This window comes from Channa argus, chromosome 21 (genome assembly GCF_033026475.1).
Source record: "Channa argus isolate prfri chromosome 21, Channa argus male v1.0, whole genome shotgun sequence".
In the NCBI taxonomy this organism is placed as follows: Eukaryota; Metazoa; Chordata; class Actinopteri; order Anabantiformes; family Channidae; genus Channa; species Channa argus.
The window spans coordinates 6562805-6590587 of NC_090217.1; the positions used below are offsets into that span (position 1 = coordinate 6562805).

General features: G+C 39.8%; 4 protein-coding genes across 6 annotated transcripts; 3 read left to right on the forward strand and 1 right to left on the reverse strand.

The window, feature by feature from the left end:
- Positions 1-165: 165 nt before the first annotated feature.
- hcls1 (hematopoietic cell-specific Lyn substrate 1) lies at positions 166-7792 on the forward strand. Its single transcript, XM_067490029.1, has 17 exons — positions 166-433; positions 1114-1197; positions 1307-1380; positions 2841-2964; positions 3076-3186; positions 3365-3419; positions 3524-3634; positions 3723-3833; positions 3921-4031; positions 4127-4237; positions 4324-4379; positions 5063-5132; positions 5246-5394; positions 6446-6571; positions 6726-7032; positions 7140-7205; positions 7294-7792. Exons 2-17 carry the CDS (start codon positions 1114-1116, stop codon positions 7428-7430), a joined length of 1803 nt encoding a protein of 600 aa, XP_067346130.1. The 5' UTR covers positions 166-433; the 3' UTR covers positions 7431-7792.
- Positions 7479-9670, reverse strand: llph (LLP homolog, long-term synaptic facilitation factor). The gene is made up of 3 exons (XM_067490038.1): positions 9537-9670; positions 8687-8915; positions 7479-8405 (listed from the first exon to the last, which is right to left on the reverse strand). The coding sequence occupies exons 2-3, from the start codon at positions 8901-8903 to the stop codon at positions 8242-8244; spliced, it is 381 nt and encodes a 126-aa protein (XP_067346139.1). The 5' UTR covers positions 8904-8915; positions 9537-9670; the 3' UTR covers positions 7479-8241.
- A 20-nt stretch (positions 9671-9690) lies between these two features.
- On the forward strand, positions 9691-11957 carry pex26 (peroxisomal biogenesis factor 26). 2 transcript variants are annotated; one of them, XM_067490033.1, is made up of 6 exons: positions 9691-9798; positions 9909-10118; positions 10216-10356; positions 10931-11253; positions 11537-11677; positions 11787-11957. In XM_067490033.1, exons 2-6 carry the CDS (start codon positions 9913-9915, stop codon positions 11897-11899), a joined length of 924 nt encoding a protein of 307 aa, XP_067346134.1. In that variant the 5' UTR covers positions 9691-9798; positions 9909-9912; the 3' UTR covers positions 11900-11957. The 2 variants fall into 2 exon arrangements, with proteins under 2 accessions (XP_067346134.1, XP_067346133.1); XM_067490032.1 differs by having other exon boundaries at positions 9740-10118.
- A 148-nt stretch (positions 11958-12105) lies between these two features.
- Positions 12106-21586, forward strand: usp18 (ubiquitin specific peptidase 18). 2 transcript variants are annotated; one of them, XM_067490031.1, is made up of 10 exons: positions 12106-13579; positions 13785-13881; positions 14017-14153; positions 14240-14319; positions 14404-14538; positions 14721-14816; positions 14893-15054; positions 15127-15258; positions 15537-15580; positions 21568-21586. In XM_067490031.1, the coding sequence occupies exons 1-10, from the start codon at positions 13522-13524 to the stop codon at positions 21569-21571; spliced, it is 945 nt and encodes a 314-aa protein (XP_067346132.1). In that variant the 5' UTR covers positions 12106-13521; the 3' UTR covers positions 21572-21586. The 2 variants fall into 2 exon arrangements, with proteins under 2 accessions (XP_067346132.1, XP_067346131.1); XM_067490030.1 differs by lacking the exon at positions 21568-21586 and adding an exon at positions 16136-17881.
- Positions 21587-27783: the final 6197 nt, after the last annotated feature.

Consider the following 27783-nt stretch of genomic DNA (forward strand, 5'->3'; position numbering starts at 1 on the left):
TTTTAACAATGTTTTATGCAAGCTTTCGTAGGAAATTTTAAAGTATTACATCAGTAAATAAATGCACTTTATTGAGCACTTTTACGCAATAATTATTTCCGGTCTGTCAAGTCTTTGTGGAAGCTTCTGCATTTAAAGGTCACTTTTTATTGTTGTTATCGCTTTATCAGACTCCGATTTCCGCTCAAAAGCGCAGCAGTTTTTTTTTTCCTTTTAAAAAATCAAATGCATTTAAACAAATACTTTTCATACTAAAACTGTCTGTTATTACTGACCGATTGACCAATTCCGGACTACATTTACTGCTTAACGCGGACGCGCGTTCGCGTGCGCGGTATGCTCGCTCACTGGCCGCCCATCACTGCCGCAGGCTGAGCGAAGGACAACCGTGAAACCGAGATAAACCCCGACACATCGACCTGACAGCTGAAAGGTAATGTCACGTGTTCTTACATTAACTCTCTAACAGTCCTGTATGTGCACTTGGTGAACAAACGTCTTTTTATTTATTTTTCTTTTATTTCAAGGAAGTAGCTCAAACTATTGTAGGTTACTACAAACCTTTAAAAGTAATGTGGCATAAGTAATCTTTTTCAGACGCCACATGAATGACTGTAAAAGTGCTAAAATAATGTAGTAAGACTGCAGAGACTGTAGTATTTCTAACTATTGTACTATTTCTAAGTGTTTCTGCACTGCATCTCTAGTACTAACAATCACCACCTGCGTTACTACCCTACTTTGAATAGTAGAGATAAAATATCTCGGCATTGATTCCTCATAGATTTGTATTTGTTTGTTTCTTACAGAGGATCAGAATTAAATTACATGTCCTGATATTATTTCTTTTGTCACAACATAAGACCCTAAAATGTTTCATTAGGGGGAAATGAAGTTTCATTTTGAAAATAACTTCACTTCCTTTTTGGGATTTCTGCAAATGGTTGTCAGAGCTGTGGTTGCGCATTAGTTCTTTTTTTCTTGCCTTCATTCGAACACAGTTGGTCTGTGCACAGACATTTAAATGTGTGCAATTGTGAACACATTAGTTACTCCTAATGCTTCGAGGATGTAGGAACTTGTGTGGCTTATTTATTGTTTTATTTCTTACAGATGTGGAAGTCAGTTGTGGGCCACAATGTGAGCGTGAAGGTGGCCACAGATGAGGAAGAATGGGAGACGGACCCAGACTTTGAGGTACGTGTAAAGAAAATGTTTCCTTGCCCACTAGCTTTTCACTCGACATCTCTTTCTCTTGGGTGTCTTGTGTCGTTTGGTTTTTAGTCTCTTGCACTTTGTGTTTCAGAATGACGTGTCCGAGCAGGAGCAGAGGTGGGGAGCCAAGACCATCGAGGGCTCTGGGCGTAAGGAACACATCAGGTAAAAAAGGATCACTGCAAAGTTTATGTGAAGATGCAAAGAAGTGCAGGTCAGACTTGGTGCTGAGCTGCAACAGGAAGAGGAAGTGAGAGCAGCACAGGCGTTCAGACAGCTAGTGTCTCCTAATATGGGTAATATATGATGATGATGCCGACACTTTGACTGCTGACATGGTGACGGCATAAATTCAGGCACTAATGCTGAATTTAAGAATAGGACTTGCCCACTTATTTTCAGTACCACTTAAGATAGAGTCACATTTTGCAAAGTGGTTTTCTAAGTTTCCTAGTGATGGTTTTTGCTTCAGTCACTCTCTGCAGAGTATGGCTGTTTAAAGTATCTGGAGTTGGCTACTGTTTTTGCAAGTGCATGAATGTCTCTTTAAAAAATAGTGTGTCTCATTTACTTATGTAAGTATTAGTGCATTAATAAATAAGATTCATTATGAAGAAAGTTCTCGTGCTAAAGATGCTCAGTGTTAATTGCGAATGCACATTGTCTCAAATCTGATTCCAACATCATACAATAGTCATTTGTTTATTGTGAACATAGAAAGGCACAGTTTTTTTTTAAATCCTGCAATCAAGCAAGAAAATGTGTTTGTTGGTCCTCAAACTTTGCAGACAATGTTTCTAAAATATCCCAGAGTAAGTTTGTTTTTACTGTGCTGCACTTTCCACACTCCCATACAGATGTTTCTGCACTAAGCCAGTATTAGCTGATCTATGGCTAATGTACAGTATGTGTGCGGCTATAGTCTGCGTTAGCACAAAAACAAGTAAAATAAATACTTAAATAACATAGCGATGTTGTGTGAATTACCGAGCTGGTTACCGTGGTGTAAATTATACGCCGTGAAAAAGAAGCACAGTTTGACAGTACTGACGGACTGTTGATCTGAGAAAACAAGGACTTAAATGACATCACATTGAGCCCTGGGAACTTTTTATTCTGTTCTTTACATAGTCAGTTGAAAAGATACCAGGTTAATCATCATTATTTGGTCTTAACTTACAGTATGAGTACTTCAGCAAGATGTTGGAATTTATTGTAAAGTACCTTTCTGACACCAAGTTTACAAATCACTGTCTTCTAAATCCTGGTTTATAAGAAATAAAGTCACTAAATAGAAAGACTTATCTGAACATTTTAGACTGTGATCAAAATTAATCATTTTTCTGCCAGGCTTTATTCACTACAGTTTTAATAAATCATTAGCAACTGAAATACTTAAAAATTACATTTGCTAAAGGGGAGCTGCCTAGTAAGTTTTAAAAAACATGTTTTGATACCCGTTACTCATTGTCTTGAAATGTTTATTTGTTGTTTGGGTGTTAAGTTTAAGTTTGAACATGTTCACACTTGCAGTCGGCCTTTTAAGTGACAGAGTATTTGCATGTGTGTGCACGGCCATTAACAGCACGCGGTGGTAACTGTATGCTTGACCCTGTTTGACCCAGTGTTGCAGACCTCAGAAACATGGTGGCTGTGGAGCACGAGCAGGTGAAGCAGAAGGAGCAAACTCCCAAAGCCTCCTATGGATACGGAGGGAGGTTTGGAGTTGAGAAGGACCGGATGGACAAGGTTAACAAATAACTGATGTTCATCTTATTTCCTACCAGATTTGGTCTGTTTATTCTTCTGCATCCACTGCGGAAAGTTGAATTTGTCTATAAGCGTATCTCTTCTATCCAGGTGGCTGTGGGTCATGACTATGTGGCACAAGTCGACCAACACTCCTCCCAGAAAGATGCTGCAAGAGGGTTTGGTGGGAAATTTGGAGTTCAGAAGGACCGAGTTGATAGGGTGAGAAGTCCAGTGGTCTCACATACTCCGGCTCTAAAGCTTTTCAGGGAAAAAGACTTTTTGTGTGTAGTTGGTATCTTTCAAAACACTTATTATTCAAAGCAGATCATTTTCATAGTAGTGTCTTTGGACACCAATGTACAGTTTACATCTTAATATGAAGTCTGTCTCTGTGCAGTCTGCCATGGGCTTTGATTACAAAGGAGAGGTGCAGCAACATGCTTCTCAGAAAGGCAGGTTACCTGTTCATCAAAGGGGTCGTCTCACATTCAGTGCACAATTTTCCTTTTAAAAAAATCTCACCTCATATTCGGAATTTATTTGCAATCCACATCAGATTACTCTAAGGGATTCGGAGGAAAGTATGGAGTGGAGAAGGAGAAGGTGGACAAAGCTGCATTGGGGTACGACTATAAAGGAGAAACTGAGAAGCACCAGTCACAGAAAGGTGAGTTTAAGCTGTAGCAATTGTGAATATTGACACAATTTGCCTAATAAGTAGCCGTAATCGTGTGTTTGCGTCCTATTTTTACCAGACTACTCTAAGGGATTTGGAGGAAAGTATGGAGTGGAGAAGGAGAAGGTGGACAAAGCTGCTTTGGGGTACGACTATAAAGGAGAAACGGAGAAGCACCAGTCCCAGAAAGGTGAGTTTATATCGTAGCAATTGTGAATATTGACACAATTTGCTTAAAAGTACCCGTAATTGTGTGTTTGCATCTTATTTATACCAGACTACTCTAAGGGATTTGGAGGAAAGTATGGAGTGGAGAAGGAGAAGGTGGACAAAGCTGCTTTGGGGTACGACTATAAGGGAGAAACTGCCAAGCATCAGTCACAGAAAGGTGAGTTTAGGTAGTGCTATGCATCTGTTTTGAGATTTGTTTTTTTTTAAACATGGGATTTCATCATTTGGTGCACTGTTATTCGCTTTCACCAGATTATTCAAAGGGATTTGGAGGAAAGTTTGGAGTGGAGAAGGAGAAAGTAGATAAAGCAGCTTTGGGGTATGATTATAAGGGTGAGACAGAGAAACATCAGTCACAAAAAGGTCAGACATCACCCACATGTGCATGAATTAAAACATCAGCGGGTTCATTATAGTTCATTAGTCTGAACAAATGTGTTTCCGTTTAGATTATTCCGAAGGATTTGGAGGTCGGTATGGAGTACAGAAAGATCGCATGGATAAGGTGGGTAGCAGTGCTTAAATATTAGGTGGTTTATTCTGGGAAATGTGTTGGTTTTGTTAAAAATATAGATCACAATTTTAGAAAAGTAAAAAAGGCTGGTTTTGGAAATGAATAACCAAAAAAAACATTGGAATATGCACGTTGATGCAAGGAAAATAGATTCAAATGATCACGAAATAAAGCTTGTGCTGCAAAAGAAATAAGAGTAACATAAAGATATTAAACACTAAATGCAAGCAGGAAAGTAATACAAGGGTTGTACACGCTTCCATGTGTGCGTCAATGTAAGAGCAATCTGGATATAGTGAAATGTGAAAACAAATTTGTGCAAAATGTCACCAATTTTAAGGCCCAGTATAGAAAGTGTGTTGAGATGTGGTGCATCAGAGATTTCCATCAAACCACAGATCAACCTCATCCGTCTCTACATCGGACCAACTTAGAGCTGAGGTATTGCTGTTGGCTGAGATATGCAGCGATCAGGCATAATTGCAATCCAATCCAATAAGAAGAGGTGGTTCTAATGTTTCTAATGAGAAAATGTAACCTTTTAAATATAGAATTCATGGCAGGTCCAATATATCTGGCATTTGACTGTCAGACTAATAATTACTGCACTAGTCTGTTGACTGAAACAAAGCACAATAACGGTCTCTTTTCTAAATGACTACATTTCCCACTAGAGTGCAGCTGGCTTCTCAGACATGGAGTCCCCAACTACTGCTTATGAAAAGACCCAACCACTGGAGGCCTGTGAGTTCACAACAAGATGTTGAATTGTTGTCCATTGTGAATGGTACTGTAAGAAAAGCAGTGCTCGTTGCTCAGGCACTTTATGTGTATTCATTTCTGTGTGTGTTGTGCAGCAAGTGTGGGTGCAGGAAAACTGAAATTTCGTTTTGAGAGCATGGCCAAGGCTTCAGACGAAGAGAACAGGAAGAAAGTGGAAGAAGAGAGAGTGAGGAGACAGGCCAGAGAGAACAGAGAGCGAGAAGACGCCAAACGCAAACAGCAGGTATAAATATGCACCACATTATATACTGTATGTGTGAAGAGGTAAAAAGCAAATAATGGTCAATATGCATATACAGTTGCTTTTGGAAGCTTTAATATTTCTAAAAACTCTTCTGTTCAAAGTTTGATTTTAAGTTGTCTTACATATACTTGTGTTGCACTAGCTTCAACTAGACGTTTCAGGTAACTGTTCATTAGCTCTGTATGGGACTTTAGCCCATTTGTCCTCACTGAACAGCTTCAGCTTAGTGATGCATGTTCGTTTTCCACAGCTCCGAAACACTTCTGCTTCTTTGGCGAAACCACTTGTGCGATTAGGGTCATTGTCTTGCTACATGATCCACTTTTTGTAGTGTTTCAGCAAACTGGATAGAAGCGTTGACATTGTCATCCTTCCACAGAACATTTCCATCTGCTATCCACGGCCTTTTGGGTGAAGAGCAGTAGCTTCCTATTTGCACACCATTGTTTTTCAGTTTTCTTCTTATGGTGGACTCATGAGAGAGAGTGGCCATTAGTTTCCTACACCTCCCGCTCCATTACACACTTTGCTCTTAGTGTATGATCTTTGTTCGTCGACTACTCCAATGGAGGAAAACAGTTGTGCTGAATATTCTCCATTTGTACACAGTCAGTTTGATAGTCAGCTCGAGTCCAAACTCTTTCTAAAACCTTTTCCAACCGAATGAGCATCAACCACTCTTCTTCTAAGGGCTTCAGAAATCTCATTTGAGCCTTGACACACGTCTACAAGCCTGTGTTTTCTAGATGAGACTTTGATAGTCAAGACCCAGATTTGTCTTTTTTCAATAAGATGGGGCCTCTCAGACTCACACCCGATTGTTCTCACAGTTCTCAAAGTTCCCTTTTGAATTAATTGATAAGAGGTCACATACCTTTGCCAAGGTTAGGATTATTTTCCATTATAAAGTCTAAGTTCTCATTTACGTTTAATCTTAGGATTAACGTTAACATTTCAGGTCATATTTATGCAGTAAAACAATGTTTAAGGCTAGTGACAAGTGTCACTGTGTGATTGTTTTTTCCTGTAGGAACAGAGCAGCAGAGTGAAAAAACCTATTCCTATCCCAGATTTGGATCCAAAGTATGACCTGCCACCGCCTAGAGCCCACCACCACGTGCCAGAGGTCAAAGAAAAACATGAACCAGAGCCAGAGGTTAGACACCGATTCAATGAAAGAGCAAATGAAAAGATAAAGATGCTTACTGTAGCTCTGCATCTTGAACCTCATGGTTATACAAACTAGCGTGAGGTCATGTTGAAATTGTAGGTTAGAAGTCGTGTATCTAAATATTTTGTGACATTTTCAGAATGAACCAGAATATGAAGAGCCCCCGGCTTTGCCTCCACGCTCAGAAGATTTCCTTGAGGAGGCTCCACCATTACCGTACAGGTCCACAGTGATGGAGGAGGATGAAGCAGAGTATGAGGAACTCGCTGAAGCTACTCCTCCTCCTCCAGAAACAGATGAAGCGGAGTATGACGAACTCGGTGGTCCTCCTCCTCCAGAAACAGATGAAGCGGAGTATGATGAACTCGCCGGTCCTCCTCCTCCAGAAACAGATGAAGGGGAATATGAGGAACTCCCTCAAGCAGCTCCTCCTTCTTCAGAAACGGGTATGATCGAATCAGCTGTTATTTAGTTGTTTCGTTAGATGTTTAATTTAAATGACTCATACTTTTCATGTATGAAACATCTTTTCAATTGCATTATTTTACGTTAGTGGAAAATGACTACGAAGATGCGATGACTGCCAAGACGGCAAGAGCAATTTACGACTATCAGGGAGGTAAGAAGCGTCTTCACATCTTCATATTTTGGCATTTAATCATCTTAACACTTGCAAGGACAAAAATCCTTTGGTCTGCTTTTTACAGAGGCAGACGATGAGATCTCCTTCAACCCAGATGACATCATCACCAACATAGAGATGATTGATGAAGGCTGGTGGAAAGGACAGTGTCATGGGCGCGTCGGCCTGTTCCCAGCCGCTTACGTGGAGCTGATCCAATGAGTGTCGGGCTGAAGCAGTTTTTGCAAAAGTGTCACATAAACAAAGCAGTTTGTTCAGCATAAAGAATTAAACCCTTTATTTATAAAGAAATCACGGTACAATTACTGTCAGAAAACCTTTATATTAGCCAATTTCAATATTTTTACTGTGTAATATTTTGCTTTGGATCTGTAGCAATGAGTATCCAAAACAGGATATATAATAGTGCCAATATTTTTTTTTTTTATCTGTAATGAACCGATTGGATTTGATGAAATATTCATTGTGCTGTTTGTACTTACAAATGTAATATATTTTATTGATCTTTATGTGATTATCATCTCAATAGTCAGGAAATATTAAAATGACTTTTTGAAATGGAATCGTAGTTTTGTTATCAGTTAGAATACATAGAATATGCATTCATATCAGAATAATATTCTTACTGTTATTTACCTAATTTTATCCAGCTCTAAATGACCAACAAATTAAAAAAAACAATGTAACACAGTTAATAATACTACAGATTTGAGTATGGAAATACTTAACAGATATAATACAACAAGGCACTTTGAAGTCAGACATAACTTTCACAAGTCTTGTTTTCATAAAAGATGCACTGAAATCAAAATGGAGCAGCTACTTTATAGCAACAAACATTTTACTAAAGTGAATTATTAGAATTACAAGCTCTGTCGCGCGACCATGAATCTTGTACCCCACTACACAACATGAGATGCAATGCAGAAATGGGTCAGGTCTCAAGTACAAAAGAGCACAAGAAAGATGCCGTGTTTCTGCTTAAAGCAAAAGTCTTTTGTTTTCCTCGATTTTACCAGGCGATACCCTTTTTCTTCTTACCCTGGCCACTTTTTTTTGCCATCCGTTTGCCTTTCAATTTCTTAGCCTGCCTCTGGCCCATCCACACAGGATACTGCCCATGTTCATCCAGCTGGGTTTTCTTGTTGCGTTTGTTCTCCATCTCCATCTTCCCATCTAAAATAGAAATGGCAATGAATGGCTAAAAGGAGACATACTTTAAGAAATAAATGTACGATTAGGATGATTTCGTTAAAACCATACTGTTAGCCGCACTGTTAAATTTGAAGTTCCAGTTCTTTGTGACAACTTGTAAATCGACTCAGAATAATACAAAACATTACTAAAATCTAGCTAACTGTATTTATGAGGCAAATCTCCAGAAGTTACAGACGCTTTACGAACACCTAAAATGCAATAGTTGATTCCCACGAGGACCTTATTCTCCAATCACTCACCATCAACCTCTACTGCTGCCATATCCACATCCATCTGCTTCTTGATCTTGTCCCCTGGCACCACCGTGGCGATCTCCTGCATGTCAGTCATGACAGCTTCTCCTTTTTTGTCCAAACTGAGAGCCTGTTTCAGACGAGCCAGCTCCTTGGGAGCATTTTTCTTCCTCTTCTCTGCACGCATCTTTCGCCTCCATTTGCTACGCAGGCTTTTTGCCATTATAAGAATATTCTGGGGATGAATAATAATAAAACACCAATAATACAATTTTTAGGAACTTTGTTGACCATGTTATAGAAACTGTTATTTTTCTCTTCATCACATTTTGCTAAAAACATTACAGGGCAAATATAAGTGTTTGCTATATATCAAAGTAGGTTACAGTTTGCAAATGTATTCTTAGCTAAAACAGTAGGAAGCAGAACGTTTCAAATACTGGACAGCTGTCTAAACTGACGCATCTTTATTATGCTTACTTGATTTTTGGTCATTGACAACTGAGTGACTTTTAAAAACACAAAATCCAAATTCACTATTATGAATTGATGAATCACTAACTAATAAGTATATGAAACAAATCAAAACAATAATTAACGATACATTAATACAACATATATAATACATCATCCATTTATCCACTTATCCAAAATATATATCGTCATATTCTTTTGAAGAGACAACAGCTCAAAAAAACAGTTTTCGAGCTTTACACTGTAACGTTAGCATGCTAAATAAACAGTTTGCTAGCCCGCTAGCTCTAATTACTAATGACTTTAAAGCTATCAAAGCCCAAATGCCAAGTATCCGCAGCGTCGCCGTTACATTACAATGAACAAAGTACATTAAACTTACGTTACAAACGAGTAGTTTTAATTCGTTTTTTAACAATGGGTAGCCAGACAGTAGCACACACCGCCGCGTACACGTGTTTATAAGTAAAAAAAAAAAAAATTATTCAGTGTTGGAAGAAACTACAATCTGATTGGCTACTTTCCTGAAACTAAACATCACGGCGTCTGATTGGCTGATCGTCTCAATCCAGGAAGCTAGCGAGATCCTAGTTCGTAAACAAAATCTCGAGAAACGTACAATGTGCATTCAACCGTGCGAGCAGGTTGACATAGCTTCTAGCTCTAAATGAAGCAACTAAAAGGTACATTTGTATCGCGGAGTGTTGCAAATAGTTTGTGTTTTTAATTGTATGGGGTCTTAAATTTGTCATAGGGTCATGAGCAACTGTTGTACTAGTGGGGCTCCTGTACGCAGCTTCGGCTCAGTCTGCAGCCCTCCATCCTCTTCTACGTGTTTGCACACCTGCAGCATGTTGGACACGGCTGCAGAGCAAATGATGGTCCACAAAGATTTCCAGGCAGCCTTTGATACGTGCGACAGAGGCCTGGAGAGTCTCGACAACGTGGAGCAAGAAGACAGCAGGTGGATTTCTGAATCCAACACTTATCATCGATATGAATCCTCCTGCAGCCTGAATATCTGTTTTACAGCTGTGTGTTTATGTGTTTTGTCTGCTAAGGTGTGCAGAGTTTAGAGCTAGATTCTGCATCTTAGGGATTCAGGCCCTGGCTGAGCTGAACCAGTGGCACAGTGTCCTCTCTTGGGTCCTTAAGCAGTATGAACACCAGGAGGAAATACCTGCTAAAATCATGCAGATGTGGTGAGTGGAACTCAAACAACTAGTCAAATAATTGATTAGCTCATCAGAACATTTCGGTCTTTTGCAAATTTTTTAGTAGATCCTTAGAATTTTAACTGCATTTCAACAGTTTGACATCTTGGAAACAGAAGTAGCTGACATGTTATTGTTCTTTTCTTACATTTGATGTGCTAACAATGTTGCTGTATTATGAAAACTGCCATCAGTATCACATCTAATGTTGCAACTTGTACATCGTTGAATAGCCCGATGACAATGATGGCATGATGCAGGAATTTCTTTCTCTTTTTTTTCTCTTCATCGTCTTGAAATTATTTTCTTTTCAAGCGTGAATAAAATGACAAAATCTTTAAAAGAAAATATAGAAAGCAGAGTAAAATAAAGCAGAAGTTACTTATCAAATAATCTTGCTGCTATTTCCTTATATTATTTATTTGTAAAATGTGAAAAAGCCAAAACTCACATTTGCATCATCTCTATCTTTGATCTGACCAATATTCCAAACGCCCAAGATATTTAGTTTCCCATTATATGTGGCAAAAAAAGCAACTGACTTACTTTCTCATTTTGGCAGCATACTTCTTTACTCTAAGGTGGGTGAGCCTGCTGTGATGCAGGAGGCAGCCAGAGTCTGGCTACACTGCCTGTCCAACAGCAGGGTGTCGGGGTTTGGAACAGTGGCAGAGCTCTACTTGCTGCACGTCCTCATTCCTCTTGGACACACACAGGAGGCTCGGCAGTTCATAGTTGGTGACGTTGGAAAATGCACATTCACAGAAGACCAAAGACAGACGGCGCTGGATGTTGTAGAAGAAAAAGAAAAGCAGAGTCTGGAACCACCCGTAAATCCTGGTTGTGGTCCGGACTCAATTGCTGCACAATCTGTCTCAACACAAGGTCACTGGGTTTCTGTCTTTCAGTTCAGCTTCTGATTAATTGCATTTCAATAAGTCATATACACTCACTGGCCACTTTATTAGGTACACATGTAAAATCTAATGCAATCCAACGGTTCCACCTCTTCTCATAATGCACTTCTTTACAACTCAGTAGAATTCATAGCAAAGCTGCTGTATTGGATTGCAATAGATTGTACAGGTGTACCTAATATGGTGGCCGGCAAGTTTAAGTACAAACAATGAATGCAGACAGACTTTCTGAGTATGTTTGTCTTTTACAGGTGCTGTAGTTCATAAACTGAAAGCTATCATCAGATTTGTGTATAGAAAATTCCTGATGTGCAGTTCTGGAACATTCCCTCTCCAAAAAGTCTTTCTGGTCGTTCTCCTTCTCTACATGGTCTTTGTTCAAATGGATCCAGGTTGGGTTAAACATCCTTTGTATCTCAGCTTCATCACTAGGCTTGTTGAAGTATACGGCATTAAATTAGGAGTAAGTTCTTGCATTTACGTACTGTCCTGTCTCTGCAGCTCTTCCATCTTCATTTATGTGGATTTCGAAACTTCTTCAACTGCTCAAACAGATGTGGAGGACCATGTTTGCACCGTATCATCAGACTCTTACTCAGGTCAAAGAGTTGTAAAAGACTGAACATAATGACATAACTATAACATAATTACATAAACGTTCATTTAATTCAGGCACTTTGTGTTATTTATAGGAGAACATGCGACCCTATAAAAAAGTCAATTATATTACCCCTAACAAGGACATTATTCATAGGATTTTATTACCTGGTTTTACCTAGTTTCTTCACAATGCATTTTTCTAAGCCTTTCTTATAAATTCTCCTCAGGTAAATACATACTTTAAGTGTTTATCTTGAAGGTAAGGATAAGTTTAATAGCCATAACCAATAGACATTTTAGAATACAGATTTCACAAATTTGATCCCACGTGGTAGAAGTGCACAAACTTGGTACAACTGCAGGTGCTTGCCTAAAAAAATCATCCACCAAAAGCAGAGGGATGATGTTTAATTCAAGTACACAGGCTGAAAAATATTCACAAACTGGGCCTTCATTTAGTAGCAATACAAAAAATAAAATAAAAACAGTCGTGGGATATGCAATAGAAAAGTGCGAACTCTTTAGTGTGAAGTCACATCCCATTTGGATGTAAGCTAAAAACAAATATGGATAAAAATCTGTTGTTTTGATGTAAAGAAAAAAACAGTAGCTGGTGAAGGTGCCGATTGTCAGCATGTATAACTGACAGCTGGTCAGTCCATAATAATACTGTCCATCATAATATGTAAGTTGATTATATACTGTAGGCTGTTGAGAGTCCACACCTGCCACCAGATAAAGCTGCCAAATAAATGTAGTGGAGGAAAAGTTATAAAAATAGAAATACAAAAATTTACATAGAGGCTCACAGTGTTGAATCTAACATTGTTTTAAACGGTAACTGGAGTTCATTTGTTTATCATGTTAATATTTGATAAGTAGATGTGAATGTTTTATATAACAGGTTTATTGCTTAAATGTGGAGCCTTACCCCGTGCTTCAGCCTTCACATCATCTACTGTGAATGCTGGAACATGACATCCTAATCTTTAATATTATCATCATTATTGGTATTATGACTTCCGTCTTTTGTACGTTGCTGGCGCTACTTCGGTATAGATTCATCTAGAAACAGCGTTCACGCTTCAAAAATATTCCGTTTAAAAATGACATAATTGCTTGTACGCGGCTTTTTAAATATCTTCTTTTCCTTTTTAAGATTTTTATACTTTTCCAAGTTGATGATTTGGAGAAGTTAAACGATTAGGATGACAGCGATGCTGTCACCAACGGCGTCACATTGTTACCTTTGAAGTTTTAAGGCTGACTGGCTTTGACGTTTGCCTAACTCGTATATAAGGAAGCAACATTTCGTTGTAGCCACTTCAGTCAAAACTCTTGCTTTTTTAAAAAACCCTTTCCGTGCCGAAGCATTGGCTGCGCATTTTCTCTGTGGGAAATGCTTTTTCTATTTCATTTTGCTCTGCGCATGACGACAGTAAGTTTCGATCGCACCAAAGCTGCGCGACGTTCAACGTGTGAAACGAAAGTAAACACGAACAGCTGTGGGTGCGAGGGGTGACGGACTAACTGCAAAACGTTTGGCTCCAGTTCGGTCCCCGAACTGGTGCATGTAGCCTTCCCAAATCTGGAGACCTTCTGGGATACTGTAAGGTCTGTACTACAGTCGTTACTGATGCAAACCAGGATGTACAGGCCGCCCTCGGCGTTTGGTTTGTCGGACCTCCGCTATGGTAAGTAGATAATGACAAATATAACCAGTTGTACGTGCATTACTCTTGTGAAATTGTGAAAAGAGAAACTTTTTTTCCCGTGGTGTCATTAAGGTATCTGTTCAATTATTTGCTGCGTGTGTTAATTTGTTTCTAGCGTCTTTGGTCCTGTGTTTAGGTTGGCGTTACATTAACATTTGTTAACATTTCTGATGGTTTGTCACAGGAATGAGAGGGCTCAATAATTACCACCTGTCCTGCTGTGTTAACACTTTACTGCAGACCCTCTCTGCTACTTGGGAACTAGGAGATCTACTAGAAAAGTAAGCAAATGAACAACAATTTTTACTTTGATCTTGACTTATTAGGAGGGTCCAATGTACAGTTATGGAAACAAGCCTGCCTGTCTCAACTGTTAGAAACAAAATCCATTAATAAGGGTTTACGAATTGCACAAGGTGGGAAGCAACTGGTGTGGACAGTCACAATGTCCCCCTGCAGCTAAAGAGTGTTCTCTCAGCCATGAGGAGCGACCTTCCTCAGCCTGCTCCACATCATGACTTCCTCCACTGTCTGGACAGAAACTGTGTTCGAAGTAAGAGCTGCTAACTTACATAGTCAATGTCTCACACTGATATGGTTTAAATCACAGCAGGTGACAACGGGGCTCTTGTTTTGTAGTTAACATGCAGCATGATGCCGACGAGGTGTTTCTCGCCCTCCTGAACTTTATACAGCAGCAGATGGACGACAAATCCCTGGTTGGTCTTTAATCACTGATATTTATTATTTTTCCCATTAAAGCACATCACATTTGTTCACCTTTTATTTGCTTTCTGTGCCAGGCTCGCAAAATCCAGGATTTGTACAAGATTTCTGTGGAGACGCACCTACGGTGTTTGGAGTGCTTCTCCATCCAGACTCAGAGCAGTTATCATCTCAGCCTGCCCCTACACATAAAGGAAGATCACAACACTCTGGTGCAGCTTCTTCTTTTGATTTAAAAGAATACTCGATAATGTTGTTGATGTGCTTTTATACATTTACACACACTCGAGAATGGCCTTGATCTTCCCATCTAGCTCTTGCAATAAAAGCCATCCTTTTATTTTTAAGAAGATCAAACCATCAAACTTATGTAGGCTATTTCTATCCTTTTCAGGAAAGCTGCATGAACTCCTTCTTCGAGCAACAGGAGCTCAGGGGCATAAATTGCTGCTTTTGTTCTGCATGTGAAAAGAAGACTTCATCTGAACAGGTGAAGATTGACTTAAATGTTTCCCCAAGACCTCCAACTAGGATTTGTCCACATTGACATTTTCTTTCTCTTTCAGGCTGTCAGGCTGCTGTCCCTGCCTCCCATCCTGTGCATTCACCTGAAACGCTTCAGAAACAGCCATGGTTACACCCGAAAGCTTGATTGCAGGGTTACTTTCCCAGAAACCTTTGATTTTCATGACATTGTTAAGAAGGCGTTCTGCACAGACTTTGCACAGGTGATTGTATTTCCAATCTGTTATCTGGATATTGTGTTTGTTTGTCATCTATAACTTGAACTGTTCTTCCAGAATGACTGCATATACACTTTGTACGCAGTGGTAGTGCACTCTGGGACTGCAATGTTTGGCCACTATACTGCTTACGTGCGTCACTGGAGGAACCAGCGCTGGTACTATGCAGATGACAGCGACGTGCATGAAGTACGCCAAAATCCTACTCAGCTTAATGCAGTTAACTCTTTTTAAATATTTGTTAATTTAACACTTCAGTATTATGCATTATGTGTATTAGGACATGAAGGCTCCTATGTATATCGATGTTTCAAAGCCTTTAGGATGTTTTTAGCATAAATGGCTGAAGTTTGGTATTTATAGATTTGTAAATGCATTGTCTTTACTCTTCAGTTGTTGAAGAGGTGCAGTATTTTTGTATTCTGATTTTTATGGGATTAATTCTGGCTTTTCATTCAAACACACAGGCTTCCTGGGAAGAGGTGAAAAGTACGTATGGTGACATATACAGGTAAATTGCTTTAAACATCAATTTTATTTTTATTTTTTTAAATGTGTGTTTTGTATGGAGAATGCAACGTTATGTCACACCCATGTTACTTCTAAAGTACATTTTTGAAAGTCTCCCACCTTCAATTTATTTATACACGAACCTTACATGAATACATGAACCATGTAATTTGCAGCAACAGCTACGCCATTCCTAATGATGCCTGCTGAAACTTCCCGAGTTAATTTTAAGATTTTCATTAAAACGTTTACAGTCTTAAACGCTCTACTTCCACTGAGATCATGAAACTTTATCTTCCTTCTTAGGGAAACACCTTAGATCTTTAGATGAAACCTTATTGTCTACTCCTCAGTTAAGATTAAAGTCCTTTAAAGGACTTAAGTGACCCTGTTTTTATCTGAAGGGCTTTTAAACTTTTGAACTCCTAACCAGAGGAAATCCATCTTGTCTGTCATGTTGCCTTTTAACACTAGTGTTGTGGTTATATTGTCACTATTTATTTCTATTTCTAAAATTTCCTTTGGTCTAATAATGTTTAATGATGTTGTCTTTCAGAGGCACAGCATACATGTTGATGTACAGAAGAGAATCTAAAGAGGGTGCACAACAACCTAAATTATCTGGCTGAGTGTATGGATTAATTAATTTCGGGATATGATGCAATAGAGGATTAACATAGAAACTATATAAAGGAATTTTTGAAATCATCTATGTATTTGGAGAAAAAATTAGTCATTTTGATTTGATTATAAATGGTAAAATAATTTATTGTTTTTATTTTGTGTTGTTTTTCTGAGCTCAGATATTTATGCTTAACACCAGCAAAGTAATTTCTGCCAAACACCAGTAGGTGGCGCACAATACTTAAGGGACCTTAGAGTTTTCCACTCTCAGACCACACACACACACACACACACACACACACACACACACACACACACACACACACACACACACACACACACACACACAGTCAATGGGCTCAGTGATACTGAGAGGGTGGCTTAAAGAGAAGGGTTTTCTTATATATTCAGTGAATACCTGCTATTAATTTTAGTGACAATCATATTTAATATATTAATTACTTTTATGTTCAGTTCGACTTGCCAAAAACAAACAAACACCGTTATATGAAAACAAGTTATTTGAATGCATGTTTTATTTTTCTTAATGCATCATCCACAGTAGATCCACTGCTTGAGCTCTTAGTACCAAAAAAAACTGTGAACGGTGAATCCATTCTTCAGTAAAATGAGGTTGTACATTGCAGTTGCAGCCTCGGTGGTTAATTGCACATTATACGCTGTCAGCAGTGCCTCCGTCTCACTTGGCCATGAGTTAGGGGACCGTGTGAAATGTGGCCTATGTGCTGCAAACCTCTGACAGAATGGAACATGTCTGCACAGCACCACAGGCAGCAGGTCTCATGCTTAGTCATCTCGCTGCCATGTAGCACAGGCACAGCTTTCTGTAAAGGGGTATCTTCCTCCCACAGTTACACCGAAGACTCAGGGTAAATGTATAGACTATGGGTCTAGACTTGAGTCAGTGTCACAGATATGGTTGGGTGTTTTTGTATTTGCTTTTTCTGACATACTAATAAAGACTTAACATACATTGAGAGAAAATGGGCATTTGAGGGCAATTTCAAATGTTCAGTGTCGAGAGCTATAGGAAGGATTTGTCTGTCACACAAAACCAATGGTTTAAAATAATTAACTCTTACCTAAAGCAGCTATAATGAATACGTGAATACCTATGTGTGAGCCAAAGAATGACTTTCAGCTCATGGCTTTAGTTTTCAGACTTAAAATGTTGTGTTTGAACAGCCTTTACACTGCAACAGAAAATATACGTTTACAGTGTTGTGTTCCCTGCTTAGAAACAAAGTCAGTTATAACACCAGGTTACATGTGAAACATCTGCATTTGAAGTAAAACAATGAAAGATTTATCAACAAAATTAAGTTAAAAGTACTCAATGCAAAATGAAAAGACATGAAAATGCAGACAGACAAGATGCTCAAAAGACCAAAATGCATCCATAGTGTCCATAAATCTGAAGTTCAGTGGGAGAGAGTTTTAGTCTTAACATGCAAGCTTCAGTTCAATGTTGAAGCTGGTCCTGGTGAAGCAAATGTAACTTCCTGTTCGCTACTTGTACAAACAAATTATTTATGTGTCTTCTCTGTGTGTTCTGTATGTAATATGAGTGCAAAGGATGTGGTGACTGCATATAGCCATACATTCTGATGTCAGCCTCTAATCCAACAGTTATGCATTAAATCATTCATAAATGTGATGATTATTCTGTTTTTGGAGAATGTTTTTGTGTCAACAGTTTCAGATTCAACTGTACGATCATTTTAGAGAATTCAGTTGAATATATATAATGTTAGCTTAGGTCTAATAAACTGCCAACTGTAGTGTTTACTGTATGTCACGGAATTTAATAATTTCTCTCTTAAAACACAGCTCGTAATTGAAACCATACAATAAAGTACCTCAGTGTTTTACTTAAGTACTGCATGTGCACAAATGGACATCCACCAACTTATAATATTTAGTTTTGTTCAAAACACACATTTGGTATATGGACCCCAAATAGCCAGGCATTTTGTCCCGATTGTGAACAAATAGGCCAACAGAAGATACAGAATCTCAATAGAGATATCTGATAGATAGAGATAACTCCAGTTTCAAAGAACTGATCCTACTTATAACTTGTTTTAATCAATAATTCATGATGTACCACCATGTGTCAAGTAGTTAGATGAACACCTGTCAAGCACCACCTTGACACTGACTACATCACAGACAAAAACAATGTAACAGTATCACATATGCAGCGCACCCTGAGGCCCTGCATATAAAGTCTGAGTGAACGTCTGGACTTCTCAGTGTCTTTATAAGCATGTGTCACACATGCATGTGGTCTTTGCCTCTGTTGTTATAGTTTGAGCTCTGGCCCCTGGTTATGGTCATAGACACTTTATGGCAGATTCTAATCTCTGCAAATTAGTTTTAGCTCTTTATCTTGGTCAGGTGTTAGCCAGTCAGCCAAGGACTCCGTACGTTGTGTTGTTTTGGCGTAACCTTTTCTCCACCAGTGATGGTGATTGACACAATAAATCAGTAAAGCTGTAACTAAAGCAGATACATGGCGTGAACACAGCCCCAGTAAGCGGTGATGATAGTCCTCAGAATTTGCAAAGTGGCAACACTTAAACTGTTTTCTTTGGAGAATATTTCAGGGTTCATTAATGCTTTTTAGTCATTGTTGATGTGTGTTTACCAGTTACTAGGTGAGCACACCACTGTGATGCGTCGGGGAGAAAATGGAATATGGCCATTTGAGGAACACTCTTAAATTTTCCCCTTTTTTGTGTGCTGGATTTCACAGGCTTAGATAGAAGCCTGTGCCTGACTTGATTTTCATTTTTTTTTTAATTTTTGTTCAAGTGCAACAGAGAGCTATTCCAGGCTTGTGTCTCTTTAATGATCTTCAATAACTCTGACATTTTGTGGAAGAGTAACTCACATGCGGATCTGCATGCAAAGGGAGAGAGCAGTAAGGAAGCTGTGAAGTTGAACTGTGATCTAGCTGGCAAACTGTGCACAGAAACAAAGGTTGTATGGGTTATTATTTTCCACGTTATTAGCCACACATGCAGCATAGCTCCATGCCAAAATTGGTCCACAACTTTGGCGCAGACCGAAAAATGTCAGTAGCTTTTGGATGCACTGCCATGAAATTTTGCACATCATTGGTCCCCAGAGGATGATCCTCCAGTAGCGGCTTCAGGGTTGGCATTTTTGATATGCAGTAAAACATCTGAAAAACTATTTGATGGGCGTACCATGAAATGCAATAACTTGCAAGACACCCTCCCCCCCCTTCATACTCACAAACTACAATGCTAACTAAGATAGTGAACACAGTAAACGTAACCTCAGTGTACACGCTTCGATAAAACGTGTTTTATTTTAGAGCCCGATTTTCCGATTATCCACATCAAGCTTTTGCAGTGAGCATGGTAAATATACTATAGGATATGTACTTAATACTTTAAGAGTAAATTAAATGTACATGTGTGAGTTTACAGAGGCTGTAGAGAATTTTAGTTATGGATGGATGGAGTGTCTTGTGTTTCTCGTTCTTTTCAGGATGAATTAGACGACTTCCAGGAATAATGGCAGTTTTTTATGGATCCCAGTATATTGTGTATATGGTAACGTTACAAGCCGTAATATCTGTGACTGGTATTACATAAATTACAAAATGAGAGGTTGTCAGAAGGAACCATAGGCTGCTACATTTAGAAAGTATACTCCTTTACCGGTTTCATTACCCACAATTAGCTAGCTTTAGCTTTAGCAGAGTTTAGCTTGTAGCTTCTTTCTCCATCATCAATGTATTTATTACTGCCTCATTGATCATCTGAAGTATTACCAAGATGTCGGTTTGTCGGGATAGATAATATTCAGTGACAGGTAGCAGCTAGGAAAAAAGACATTAAATATATATTTTTAGTTTGAGCTAAGGCTAACTGTAGGCTTCTCACCATCTTAGCTAACACTAATTTGGAGTGCAGTTAGCTTTGTAGGTTAGCATGATGTTGCCATGGAAAGGGGAAAACTCTACTGCATACTGTGATAAATATGTGTGATAAAACCAACATAAAAATGAATCTGTCTTTCCTCAGTTTTAAACAAGGTTTCTGTGGTTTTATCAGCTTTGCTTGTTGCATTCGGAATTGACAGGGTTCATCTGCTGGTTTTATTTTCACTTCCTTACAAACGAAATAACTCGTGTCTCCACACAGTTCTCCTTTTTGTGCTTTAGACAGATGTTGTCAGTGGTGTCTGGACTGGCCTGTTAACTTTTTAGGAATGCCTCCTTCTGAGCTGATCACTGTGTTTCCCCAGTAATGTCAAAACTGAGACCCTTTAACAAGCTCCGTCCTGACTGCCCCCTTATCTGCCATGAGACTGCATAACCTATCTAACAGCAAAATCTCTGGATACTTCAGGGTGGCACGCCAGCTTGCATAGCTATCCCATAGTTACATAATGAGGTTTCAAATAGGAAATGATTCTGTTTTGCTCTCTCCATGTCCAACATGCAGGCCTGGTGACCATGGTGAAGTCTGCTTTTGTAAATAGCAAACTCAAGGCAAATGTCTGCTGCATGACTTAGATTTTTCCTCTAATGTTAAAAAAAGAAGGGAATCAGATAAAGAAGCCCAGAAGTGCAAATGTATCCACATTTCCCCCTAAAAAGAAAATCCTCCAAAATGAAAATGCCCTAAATTCAGCCATCTCTAATTTCAAAATGGCAGCTGGTAGCTCATATTTAGGTTCACAGTGGTGAATTCTGGCAGGTGTTTCTTAGCTTTAGGTGTTAACACATTGGTGTGGGATTAGTGCAGTGATTTTTGTGGAATTTGTAATATGAGAGATCAAGAGAGAAGCCTTATCTTTCCCCAGTGAGTTCATAAAATTTCCTCTCAGGAGGGATAAAGGGAGTCCGGTCAACGCAGTTTTCCCTCTCTCTTCACATGTTCAGTTGTCCTCACCGAGATACTTGGCAGACTGAGTGTCATAAAAAAAACATCTGCTGAGTTTTCTAGGAAATGGGATGTTGAACAGTCAGACTGCTTTAAGTGACCAGCAAAGAGAAAGTGTGGATCAAATTTGGTTTGGTTTGGAACAGAGCTGAGGTTGAGGTTAATTCACTTTCATGTTTGTTGACTCAAAATGGCAAGTAGCACTACTATTTAGCGGCTAATGATATGTATTCATTCTCAGTCATTTTCAGGTTATTTATATTTATTACGAAGTCGATTTTCAATTGAGAGACCCCAGTAGCAGGTTGGGGATGTTCTCACAGGGGGTGAGCAGAGGCCCCTTGGTGACTGTGGTATTGTGATATGCAGGGATATCTGACCTGATGCTCCACCCTTGTCTTCTCTCATTACTTTTCAGTTAGCACCTTATCTACAGCTTCTTATCTTCAGACTCAGGATCCAGGGAAGATCTGCCGTCATCTCAGATGGTGGACTGCTCAGATTACAGGTGAAATGTCTTTACTGACGGGCCCAGGTAACTATCAGTCTGCGAGCGTCTAGCTCAAAGCGAGCTCCTGCTCTGACATGTACTTCACCGTGTTTGTGCACCTCCACGCTAGTTGCTGCCCACTGGTCTTACCAGTGTGGGTGTTTGTTTGATTTATTTTCTGATATGTTTTTACAAGGATTTGTCAAATGCTTTGCATCTTTCCCTTGAAAATGCATGCCACTAAAATGCAAAAGCAAGAATTCTTGTTGTGACCTGTTAAGGTAAAAACCTCATCTGTACATTATCAGTTAAAGTCGTGTTAAATCCTTATCTTCCCATGGAATCTGTCAAATTAAAATGCTTTTCGGTTTCTTGGTATATAGGAATGAATGGAATTGCACCTTGAGGCTAGCCACTGCCTCGCCATTCCAGCTCTCAGCTAGTGATAAGTTTACAACAAGTTGTTAACTGCTGCAGAAACAAATTTCAGCTGTGCTTGTGTATGCATGCCAATCAGTTGTTATATCAGTGCTCCAGTTAATGATTTCTACTGTAGGGGCAACCAACAGCGAGAAAGCACATGGTGAAACTATATGCAAACAGTTTCATTTTTTCTCTTCTCCTTGGAACACCTTGCCATGTTTAGGGGACGTGACCTGGGTTCTGCTGTTTACTTGCTCTGTAATATGGGCTGGGCACCTTGAGAAGTGAGCTACCCTTTGTCAAACTTCTTTGACCTGCTCTCTCCTTCAGCCTCTCCTATTTCCGCACAAAGACTCTCTAATGCCAGGTAGCTGGTGCTGGCATTCCTGTTGCATTCCACCATGGGGAAGTTGCTGGGATCAGGATGAAAAATGCCTGAAACAAAGGCCTACTCTCATTCACAGGGTTTAGGGTTCTGTGGGAAAGTCCAGGCTGGACAGAGGAATGCGAAGCGGGGCATAGCTCACACAGTCTCTATGACACAGACCCAAAGATACATTGACAAGGTGGAGGTCTTCTTACAGAGAGCAGTCAGCCTCCATGAAAGAGGAGGATAGGACTGTGGATAACTGCAGTACATCATTTATTCATCACGCTTACAGACCGTTAAGTTATCCATTCGGCACAAGATCGGTAGATTTGATTGGATGTCCTGATGGAAGCTCTAGAGCGTATTCTCTCAAACACGAGAGCCTTTGGTCAGTAGAGATGCAACAAAGCCGTGTTTCCAACCACTTTGGCCAGTTAAAATTATAAAAAAATTTCAGTATGTTTGTTTGTTTTTTAGTGTAAGTGAAAGCTGTGAAAATACCAAAATAAATACCAAATATCAAACTGTGTAAATATAAAACTAGAGCCTGCTAGCGTAGCCTAACCAAGTCTGGAAAGGGGGGGTTACTGCTTGCCTGCACCTGCCAGCACCTGTGAAGCAATATTTTGTAACCTTTGGACAGAACCGACTGTTTCCTCTTGTTTACGGTCCTTGTGCTAAGCTAAGCTAACCAGCTAAAACCATATATTTTTAACACACAAATGGCCTTAAACTTCTCATTTTCCCTTTCTGTCCCTTTGATGATCAGAGTTTTAGAGCAATTTTTAGGCATGTCCTTTACTTAACCCCAAGGTGGGAATTGCTGCAACACAGCCCCACATCCAATTACAATTAGATTCAGTGTTTAACCACCACTCCACTCTCAGCTGAAATGAAACGACAGCTGTTTTTACCATTCATTAATCATAAATCATTGCACCAATATTTTTTTACGTTTAGATATATGAGGTAAATTGCTCTGTTGCCACATGCTGAACTTCGGGCCTGACCTCCCCTGAGCTGTGTCTCACTGCAGCTTGTTAAGATTTAGAGAGGAATTTATGGTCAAAGCTTTTTCACTCTCCCACAGCAAATACCAGCAGATATTCTTGATAATGAATCTTTAGCTATGAGGGAGACTAAGGTTCTTAGAATTTAGTAATAATGCAGGATTCTTCTAAAAGATTGTTGAGACTTTTGCATGCCAGATCTCTCATGTTTTAGAGTGATTTAGTGATCACATAGTACATGCAATTATTGCCATCCTTGCTAATGATATGGCTTTAGCCAGTCCTGCCAGCTGTTTAGTCCAGACTGAAATACCTAAAGGTCTACCTAAAAGTGCCACAAGGATGCATCTTAATGACTTTGGTGATCCTCTACCTCCACCGTGAGATTCACATTCGCCATTCTGAGCGAGTTCCCCTGCCTTTCTGTTGGTGATTTGACTTTCTGTCATGATTCTGGAAAGTGCCACCATGGTAGGTCCGTGCTGCTGCCATAGTAGTCCAGTAGAGAAGTGCAGCCGTACTTTATGAGTACGACCATACTGAAATTAGCAGATCTTGCATGGAGTCTCTGGAAAACTGTGTGTTCATAGTTATTTGTTTTTCCAAATGTACTGTAGGTACTCGCTATTTCAGTGTAATTTCTGACAGTAAGGTCAGACTGTCAGACTTCATCTGTTTCAATCCCTGTATGTATTCACAATGCAAGCCTCAGGGTCTTTGCTTTGTGCATCTGACAAAGCTGCAGGTTACAACAACTTACAGATCAAACTAATCACTAGATCTGGTGTTCAACAGGAAGACTTCCTGAGTATTCTTAGTGTGAATAGTTCCAGTGCATAGTTAATTGAAGTCTGTCTTAGCTGTAAACAGCAACTGTCTGCACAGGAATAAATGCTGACAGTTGTTGATACCTTTTCCCTCAAAGGTTTCGTTTGGAGCTTGTTGCTGGGGGTATTTGGAGATGAAGCATGTGGGCAAATGAGAAGAGATCTGTTGCAGCCCATGTGCTCCATCACATTGTCTGATGTGGCTTCAAGACCTAGGAAATACAAGGCCTTCTGGGATAGCACTTAGGCAGTCTCAGTAGTTTTGTGAACATGTGTTTGGTGCTTGAATGAGCATAGTATGCCTGTATCTCAGGATATCGCCTTGTTTTTTGTTTTTTTTTCTTTTCCACTGCTCTCAGCATTATTTTTAAACTGTTAACTTTGATATGTAAGGATGCCGCTGGCTGACTGTGAGTTTCCAACAAATAAGGGAGTGACGCTGCAAACCATTCATACAGGTAATTTTATTTACAGGTGGGGAATGTTGATATGCCATTGAAAGTTCTGCCTCGGAAAACTCCCATCCGCCTCACATCTGTGAAATGCACCGGCCTTAAAACACAATGACATTCCCACTGTTTTCTCATGGGCTGTTATCAGTCTTATTCAAACAAGGTGCTCTGGCTCTTCAGATAAACTGTGAGCTATTATCTTTGCTATCTCCAGTCTGTTCCGCTCCCAAGAGGCTGTGATCTCTGAGTTAAGATGAAGAAAATGTTAATGTTTAGGGATATTCAGTAACATTTTAAAACGCTTTTTATGCTTTCCTGCTTTTTGTTAAGTGAATAAGGCTGCTGAGAGGCCCAGCCCCTCTCATCTGCAGCCTGTTATGGTGAAGCTGGAGGATGACATCATTTTGGTCTCGGAGCGGCAGCTGGTAATCGGCCCGCTCTCCTCCTCCAGCGGCACGGGCCAAACAGAACACACAAGTGGAGCCAGGCAATGCAATTCAGATGCACTGGGTTTTTCCAGAGTGGCTGGTGGGGCCTCAGTGCTGACTGAGAGCCAAGAGGCCTCGAAGAGGGGTGCACCAATCCAACTGTAAATGTCAGAAATGAATGAAGGGCCTCAACTCAAAGTGAAATCTGATATAATGTGCCCCATGCGAGCCTGTTTGATCTGTTGTACAATCCACTGCTGTAGTTCTCTGGATAATTGTGCCTATTCTCCATAATATGACATTGCAAAAGCATTTTTGTGTGCAAGTCCTGTGAGAGCCAGCGTCAGTGAGCTCTCAGCCCACACAAAGTTCCATTACAGAGAAACTGCTGCACCTTTGGGCTGCAGAGAAGCCACAGCAAGTGATTGTTTGTAATATTAAAATCATTGCGCGATTTCTCAGTGCTGAAGAAACTCACATGCCTTACAATAGGGACGCATCACTGATGGTAGATGATGTAAAGCTCCACACGGCATTATTCTTAAATTCCAAGCACATGTGAACAATGGCCAGAGGATGAAACATCTGGAAATAAGATTAAACCTCTACAGGTTCAGATGTGTGTCTTGTTGAAAAAAAAATCCCATCAGCAGGACAATAACATGCAAAAACATCTAACCCCATTATTTTTAAGCAGCTATTTGATGTGGCAACATGAGTAAAGCCTAATTGGTTGCAGTAGATGTGTGAATGAGACCTGGTTCTACCCCGTGGCCAGTCTCACACACAACATGTGGGCTGGGCAGACATGTTGGATACCTCTGTTCTAATAAAGCACAGCCTTTTTCTTTTATAGCGGCTGCTAAGTCATGCCACTATGTTTCCTGCTATGTGGTGGTTGTACAAAAAAATGCAGAGATGTGCTGATCTTGTGATTACATAGGCGGAGGAGTACATAAACCTCTCTGTTATCATCTAAAAGAATAGTTGTGAGAACACGTTTGGTGACAGAAGCGTTTGTGGGAAAAAATCTCAAGTGTTCTTGCTGTGTCAAAAGAGGGTGCAGCCCTTAGCATGTTGGCACGTGCCCGTCCGCCTGTTTGTTACCTGTTGTTGACTCCCCACATCGATGGAGGGAAAATGGGTGTCAGTCCGTGAGTGCAAGGTCACACGGAGCTTTCAGGTGGTGAGAACATTGAAGTTCCCAGTAGCGCTGAGATGAAACTCAGTGTCTATGAACAAAAAACAACTGACTGAGCAAAAATCAATGTCAGTGTTGATCTGCATTCACTGGAATCAAAGTTGAATGCTTTCACTCTCAGTGATCTGTCAGGCACTGCACCAAGGTGTGAAAGTATCTACTGCAGTAACTCAAAGCAAGTACAGTAGGTAGTGTTTCAGTCTCAACTGTTGTGACCTAAAACATAGAGATTGCTGATGCAGCCAACAAAAGTCATGAGTCAAGACCTTTCCTAATTGATTCGTAATGGCAAGTAGAGGAAAAATTTCACAGTCAGTGTATTTACATCCAACTGTAGTTGTGCTAATTTTCATAAGAGAAACTGTGGATACAACAGTTTTTTAAACTTGGCTGAGATGGAAAATATGATGAACTGATTCCAGCAAAATGTCCCAATGTGCCACTGAAGCAGTGCAAAGTGACAGCGACTTACAATAACAGCAGACAAACGCATCAGGAACATAAGTCACGACTCATGAGAAAAGATCAAAGTAATACATAAACCCAAAAGAAATGTCATATTTCCATCTCATTTTCTACATGGTTATCCGTCTTTGAGATTTTACTGGTTTACTGGATTTTAATTACATCATCTCATTTGTTCCTATTATTCTGCAACGGTTTAATAGAGCTGGAGTAGAGGACTACAGTAGTGCCATCAGCTGTTTCTCTTGAACCAATTCTTCATTTACATAACAGCAGTGGATGGAAACATTCATTTAGTTGCATTATATTTTGCAGATTTTCTGGAAACGTGTGTCAAATTTGCACTACATTCGGACAGTGGGGTGCCTGGTTGCTCAGTGGTAGTTCACATTTTATCTGGGGCTGCACCTGGTGGGGTGGGATTTAAACCCGTGGCTTTTTGCATCCCACCCCACCAGGTGTGGCCCCAGATAAAATGGGAGGGCTGTGGCACTAAGAGCATTGGGCATAAAAACACATGCCAAATCAACATACTGAGCATGATCTGCTGTGGCAACAACTGAAGCGACAAGCCAAAAGGCGTTGATTTGGATGAAAACCAGACTACTGAAGCTGCTTGTTAGCTGCTTACTACCTGGCTCAGGTGTGTTCAGTCAGGAGTCTGGAGATAGCCTACCAATTTGCTTTGACTTCCCCACCCCACCCCAACCGAAGATAGTATCTTCTGACTGACTAAACACACATGATCCAGCAATGGTTAGTGCCAGGATGGTTGAAAAACAATCAGAGACTGAGGACAAGAGTTTAAAATGCCTGGGCTTTTCACACACCCTGAAGATCACATCAATGTATGAAGAAAAGCTTTTGATTAAGAGGAAGGGGCACTAAATTAAATTACTAATTGGAATCTCATTGGTACCAACATTAAAGTCATGCGACTGTGGTGTATTTAATTTATAACCTATACC

Excerpts from the sequence above, each read along its gene's own strand:
- hcls1 (XM_067490029.1), top strand. The coding sequence starts at position 1,114 with ATGTGGAAGTCAGTTGTGGGCCACAATGTGAGCGTGAAGGTGGCCACA. Across the intron at positions 4,032-4,126 it reads CAAGCATCAGTCACAGAAAG|ATTATTCAAAGGGATTTGGA; the intron begins GTGAGTTTAGGT and ends CGCTTTCACCAG. Across the intron at positions 4,380-5,062 it reads AGAAAGATCGCATGGATAAG|AGTGCAGCTGGCTTCTCAGA; the intron begins GTGGGTAGCAGT and ends ATTTCCCACTAG.
- llph (XM_067490038.1), bottom strand. The coding sequence starts at position 8,903 with ATGGCAAAAAGCCTGCGTAGCAAATGGAGGCGAAAGATGCGTGCAGAG. Across the intron at positions 8,406-8,686 it reads GGCAGCAGTAGAGGTTGATG|ATGGGAAGATGGAGATGGAG; the intron begins GTGAGTGATTGG and ends TTTCTATTTTAG.
- pex26 (XM_067490033.1), top strand. The coding sequence starts at position 9,913 with ATGAGCAACTGTTGTACTAGTGGGGCTCCTGTACGCAGCTTCGGCTCA. Across the intron at positions 10,119-10,215 it reads GTGGAGCAAGAAGACAGCAG|GTGTGCAGAGTTTAGAGCTA; the intron begins GTGGATTTCTGA and ends TTGTCTGCTAAG. Across the intron at positions 11,678-11,786 it reads CTTTGTTCAAATGGATCCAG|CTCTTCCATCTTCATTTATG; the intron begins GTTGGGTTAAAC and ends CTGTCTCTGCAG.
- usp18 (XM_067490030.1), top strand. The coding sequence starts at position 13,522 with ATGCAAACCAGGATGTACAGGCCGCCCTCGGCGTTTGGTTTGTCGGAC. Across the intron at positions 14,154-14,239 it reads GGACAGAAACTGTGTTCGAA|TTAACATGCAGCATGATGCC; the intron begins GTAAGAGCTGCT and ends CTTGTTTTGTAG. Across the intron at positions 15,581-16,135 it reads ACGTATGGTGACATATACAG|AGGCACAGCATACATGTTGA; the intron begins GTAAATTGCTTT and ends GTTGTCTTTCAG.